We start from the raw sequence: 6,150 nt of genomic DNA on the forward strand, positions 1-6,150 counted from the left end.
TTCAGGACATGTTATTCAAGGCGCACTGCTGCCCCCCAAGGGTCTCTTAATTCCTCCGCTAGAACTTACTGATGTATTTTTACTTATGCTTTTCAGGAATGTTGGGCTTGGAACTTGTTCCATGTTCTCCCGAGTTGGTGGGATTATTGCTCCCTTCATCCCCTCACTGGTTGGTTTGTACCTTCTAGTTTTGTTTTTCTTGATTCTCTGCTTTGGAAATGCTTATGCTTTTGAGTAGAAAGAGGTGATGAACAGATGTCATTTAAGATCAGCTGACACAAATGTGAACCTTGTCCCTTTTAGATAGTACTCCGTCAGGGCAGATGGACTCTTATCGAGGATTCATTTGCCTCTGGTGGGTCTGATTTTTTGTTCATCTGGATTTGTTGGAGGGTCTGCTAATGCCAGTGTGCCCCATTCCTGTCCCCATGAAAAAGTTAGTCAACTAATAAGTATGTATGACACTTCTGCTGTGTGCTGGGCTCTATGCCAAGCACTTTCTACATATCATCACATGCAGTCCTCATAGTAACCATAAAAGGAAGGCATTGTTGTTACCCCTGTATTAAATATGAGACATGCTACAGAAAGAGGTTAAATACGTTCCCCCAAGAACACACCTCCTGGAAAATAACATTAGAGGAGAAATAACGTCTCTCACTGTGTCTGTTAATATTTTTTTTTGAAACTTTCTTTTATAGTCAAAGAAAGGGAACCAGATTAAATGACAGCACTAAAATCCTTCATCTTAAAATGCTCAGATTCTGTGAAAGAACCCAGGGGACCCCTATGCAAGTCTCTCCTTGGTTTGATTTGTGACTTTCCCCAGCCAGGACTTTTTGAAAGCAACTGGATTTGATGTGGGACTTGTGGACCTGTTCTATAGACAACTGTTCATTACTTAGGCAGGTCTCTGAAATGCCATTATAACCTTTTCATTTTCTGAGGTGCAGTACATTTCCCTTCTCAGAGTATCTCTCTCCATGTCTCATGATTAATTTTAGGTCACAAGACCCTTCTCCTGAAGGAGTCATGTAGGTCTGTGTTTTATTCTGCAAAATATAGGTACTGTTAGAGATATCTGACTTTGGATAGCTATCCTACAACATTATAATACCCAGCACTGTGTCTCTGTTGCTTCCTACAAGGTTAGAAGAAGGGAAAGTGTGTGTTCCCCTTGTTTCAACAACAGGCCCACAGTGCTGGACATATGTTTGCATGTAGATGGCTAGAGATGAGAGAGTCTCCTCCTCCCTCTTCCTCCTCATCCCTGTCTTCTGCTCGGTTCTCTCCATCTCTCCCTTCTCCTCCCCCTTCTCCCTTTTCCACCTCCTTCTCCATCATCTCTTCACTTTGAAAAATCAGGAAAAAATTGCCTGAGGGGAAATCCTAATTAGTAGTGGACCTACCCACGAAATTTGGAAGCCTAAACCAGAAGATCATAAAGCTTAGCAGGAATTCTAGAATGTTGATCAGCTCAGAAAAGCCCCAGAGAAACACCCTGGAAGCAACTGTTTTTCATGTTTTCCTTGAACCTCTTTGTGATGAAATGTTTTCATTTTCCTGAGAATATGTTTTGGATCTCTGAAACAATTGCTCGTATCACCAGCCCTTAACCATGTTCAGTTTAGAAGTTTATAAGCCATATGTATGTCGTAGGGTTGGTTTTTTAAAAGAGTTTTTACACCTTTAATCCCTGGAACTCTCAGTTACAGTCTTAAGGTATATAGGATGGTTTGGCCAATTCCAGGATTAAGAACTTTAAAGTTTATCATCAGCAAGTATTTTGGGATGCCTCTGTGCAAAGTGTGCTCACCTGGAATGAAAGCTGAACTACGAGATGTCCTGTCAACTCTGGCCATATAGGCCTGCCTGCTCAGAGGCAGCCTGGCCTCTTCTCCTACAGTACCCACCCCGGACATGAAATTGCTGCTTCTAATCTACAGACTAGTGCTGTCCTTTTATTTACTCACTCCCATCTCTACATGCCTGAGGAATCATTCTCTGATTTCCCAGGATAATTCTTTATGTGGAAAGAAGTGGCTTATAGTGTTGTCTAGTGCGAGGTCATGAACTGGGTGGTAAACATGACAGTTTTTCAGTCATGAGACTGCTTGTGTTACATGCTAAGGAAACTAATTCTCTGGTTTATTTTCATTCCACTCCCCGCCTCTGCAGAAATATGTGCAATGGTCTTTACCATTCATTGTCTTCGGAGCCACCGGCCTGACCTCCGGCCTCCTGAGTTTGTTATTGCCAGAGACCCTTAACAGTCCACTGCTAGAAACATTCTCCGACCTTCAGGTGTATTCGTATCGCAGGCTGGGAGAAGAAGCATTATCTTTACAGGCTTTGGACCGCCCACAGGTGTGATATTTTTCTTAATTATTATACCGCTTGGATAGTGGCAGTTAATGAAAAAAAGAAGGTTTGCGTTAAATTAAATAGAACTGAGTAAAACTGCTGGAAAACAAAAGTGGGATCTAACAGCAGCTGATTTTCAGAGAAATTAGGATGATCGATGATTCATTAGCTTTCCTAGAATATTTTAGGGGCTATTTCTTGGGGGAATGAATGTCATAAAAATACATTTGTCAGTTGAATAGCTAGATGGTAGTTTCCATTTCAGAAATGTCATAACATCATTTCACTGCCCTTTTCTTCTTTCCTGTTTCAGTGTGTGGACAAGGAGAGCTCTTTAGGGAGTGAGAGTGAGGAAGAGGAAGAATTTTATGATGCAGATGAAGAGACTCAGATGATCAAGTGAAGAGCCCCAGATTCCCCCTAAGAAGCAAAGGATCGTCTTTTATGCCTCTGGCTAAGGCAGGTTCTTCCATGACTCCTAAGAGAGTTGTAAAAATAGAGGCTTGGCTTGAATGTACATAGATGGTACCTGGCATGGACTGATGTTTTTAGGCACAGAAGTTGGAGAAGAGATTTCATGAGAGACAACATCACTGCATTGAGAGAATAATTGTTAATTTGTTTAGAATTTAAGTTCTACTCGAATCATAACATCTGGCAGAACAGCCCAAACCCACATTCCAAAGTGGTAGGCTCATTTGTTTCTAGAGATTTCATCATGTCGCTTTTCCTTCATCATGATTTAAATAAAGGCAGATATGTAAAATTTCTCACTATTTTGGTGGGGTAAGATAAGCTATTATTAAGATTTAATCCTTATACCATGTTGGACCTTTGCCCCTATCAGTTGCTCCTCAGGAATCTTCTGGTACAGGTTAACATCAGCATTTTCATTTTGTGTCCAGGGAAAAGCACACAGAGGTCATCTGTGTGTCCCGAGACCCTCCAGCTTTTTCTCAGCTGATGAAATATGAGTCCTCAGCTTGGTTCCCAGCCTGCTGATTGACTTGGGCTGCTGGTGCCTTGAGTCCCACAGATGATTCATTAGGAAAAGCCAGATGTACCAAAGCGGTTTACTCAGAGTCAGGGGTGTAGCTCTGGCTGCCTGTCAGCTCCCTTGGATACTATACTGTGTGATTTCTTCCTTTCCCACTAATATGCACGTCCAGAAAAATTTCCATCTGAGATTCTAGTACTTCAAAATCATGCATAGTAAATGAGAAAGCTTTAAGTAGAGGGCAGTTAAACAGTGACATGTTGAGCACCTGGAGGAAAAAAAAGGTGCAGTTTTTAATGAGAGAAAATGAAATTATCTTTGATAAATTTTTGTTTGTTTTGCTTTCAGCATTGTGCCATGAGGGATTTGGACAATATTTAAGAACTTCTTGTCCTAGATCAGCCCCAACCTGTTTAATCAAAATGGAAGCTTCAGTAATTTCATGGGAAACCTTGGTTTTTCATTAAGTGCTACCAACTTTCAAGTGAATCTTATATTTGATTTCCTAAAATCATGTCTTGAAAACATGTTTTCTCATGAAACTTGAATACTATCTCAAATAGGAATATAAACCTGGAGTCAACAAGCTTAGGCAGCATTGATTTAGGTCACTTTCCCAGTGAGGAAAATTTCTGTGTTTTCAGAATTTCCATTTCTACTAACCTCTTGGAGAAAAAGAAATTGAATTAGAGGTAAATAGAAGATGTCACTGTGGCTGCTTCTGGAAGTGCTGGAAGCATCACCCCAATTGGCTCCAAATACTGTCATGTTTTCTTGCACACTGACTTCCGGTTTCCACTGTATCAGTATGTACCTTTGTAATTGTTATTTTTATGTCTTTTATGCCCTTGATTATTAGTTGGGCTCTTCATAAACAGAGGCTATCTCTACTACTGTTTATTTTTCCCTGCTGTGCCCAGAACATTGGCCTAGACACAGTAAGAACCTAGTAAATATTACTGTTTCTAGCCATCAGGATTGTGGAACTCCTTCCAGTATAATTTTTACAAACTCCAAGCAAATCTGACCCAAACTCCCAAATTGTCAAATCCTGCTTAACTTTCTCTGGAAAATAGACCCCTTCTCAACATCAGAATAGGAAGAGAGGAAGAACTTACAAAGACACTTAAAAGTTATTCTTAAATGGTGGTTGGGCATTTAAAACAGTGAACTAACATATATATAATTTTTGATTAGTTGGAGCTTTCTTTGTATTATAAGAGTAATATATCTCATTACAGGAAATTTGGAAACTATAAATTTAGAAACATATCACCCATACGTCCAACATCGAAAGAAAACCAGTGTTATGACTTTGTTCCATTTGAAGACCAATTGGGAGTCCGTCTCTCTATTTACACTGGGTTCGATTGCCTCTGGCTAATAGAGTTCAATTAGTTCTATCCCTGTGTTTCTTTTCTTAGCTATGGGGTGGAAGATAGGAGGGGGAGATCTACAATTTGAATACGTGTTACTTAATAAGGCTAGGCTGGCCATCAGTTGCTTATTTCAGATGTGTCACTAAATTTTCTTTCTAGATGGTCCTTGAGCAAAACTTAATAATTACTGTTTTTTATTTCCACTGCCTTTATAAAATCAAAATTTCCTCCTTTTGATAAAAACTGTTAAATACTATTGATGTAGAGAATGTGTATATGTGTATATTTGCATTGATTAAATTATTGGAAAACTTTTCATTGACAGGTAATGTATTTTGGTTGTGCGGATGGTTTGTAAAAAGTATCCTGTTTTTTAAATTATATTCAAAATTAAAAATTTTTTTTTCCTAAAATAAAGCAAGAAAAATAAATGTAAGATATATAAGAAACCCCAGAGTTTCCAGGGTGAAAGTTCTCATTAGCAGCTTGTCCAAAATATTTACACCTCACAAATATTTTGAAAGAAACCATGCTGAAATTTTCTGATTTTGTGAGTTACAACCATAGCCCAGTAAAACCAATACTTGTTGTTTGGCTACTTTCAAGCAATGCAGATATTCTTTAGCATTTAAAAATGAGCAAATAAACAAAATGAGGCAAATAAATGAAGAAAATGAGTTTCTGAGACACTGTTTAGGTAACCATAAATCAGACAGATATTTTTATGGTGGGCAAATTGATGAAGATACTTTTAGTAGGTGATTTATATTCATAACAAATACATATGGAAATAATTGTCACTACTGTATCAGAATTAAAAACCAGCTTCACATTAGGACTTCTCCATATAAATTCTTTATCATTGGTTCTTAAATTGGAAAAATATCTATAAATGATTACGTTTTTAAACTAAATAAAATGCAGATATTTTGGCTTCTTGTGAATGTAATAAAGAATCATAAAACATAGGCCTTTTTTTTGTTCTCCCAGAATGTCTCAAAATCTACAGTAGTAGCTTTGACAAGTTGGGCAAATGCAGAACCTGCTAGTAAAGTTAAGTAATATGTGGGACAGGGGTGGTAGCAAAGTTGTAGACTGATGGACACAAAAGTTAACTATCAAAATACTTTTAGAATGAGGAATATGCAAAGACAATGCATTGTGGAAAATCCATCAATGTAGTACATCAAAGGAGAAAGAGCTTATAATTACCTCAATAGAAAAATAAACATTATATGACAAAATTCAACATCCATTCAAAATAAAAGCTATTAGCAGAGTAGGAATAAAAGGATGCTTCCTTAATAAAATAAGAGATACTATAGTAGATATGGTAAACTGGCACACAGCATCTCTTCACCTTCCTGGTACCTTGGCCTTCAGCCTTTTTTTTTTTTAATCATAACCCAC

The 6,150-nt window shown here is 38.1% G+C and overlaps 1 protein-coding gene across 3 annotated transcripts in view; it reads left to right on the plus strand.

The window, feature by feature from the left end:
• SLC22A15 (solute carrier family 22 member 15) overlaps positions 1–5,708 on the plus strand; it is a 94,479-nt gene extending 88,771 nt beyond the window's left edge. For 2 of the 3 annotated variants that reach the window (XM_004026409.5, XM_019020763.4), the window contains 3 exons: positions 97–169; positions 2,179–2,367; positions 2,678–5,708. In XM_004026409.5, coding sequence (XP_004026458.1) covers positions 97–169; positions 2,179–2,367; positions 2,678–2,767 — 352 coding nt within the window. In that variant the 3' untranslated portion in view covers positions 2,768–5,708. Of the gene's footprint in view, positions 1–96; positions 174–2,178; positions 2,368–2,677 lie in introns of those variants that run through there. The other variant, XM_055356008.2, reaches the window with a different exon arrangement.
• Positions 5,709–6,150: the final 442 nt, after the last annotated feature.

Source organism: Gorilla gorilla, chromosome 1, assembly GCF_029281585.2.
Source record: "Gorilla gorilla gorilla isolate KB3781 chromosome 1, NHGRI_mGorGor1-v2.1_pri, whole genome shotgun sequence".
Taxonomy (NCBI): domain Eukaryota; kingdom Metazoa; phylum Chordata; class Mammalia; order Primates; family Hominidae; genus Gorilla; species Gorilla gorilla.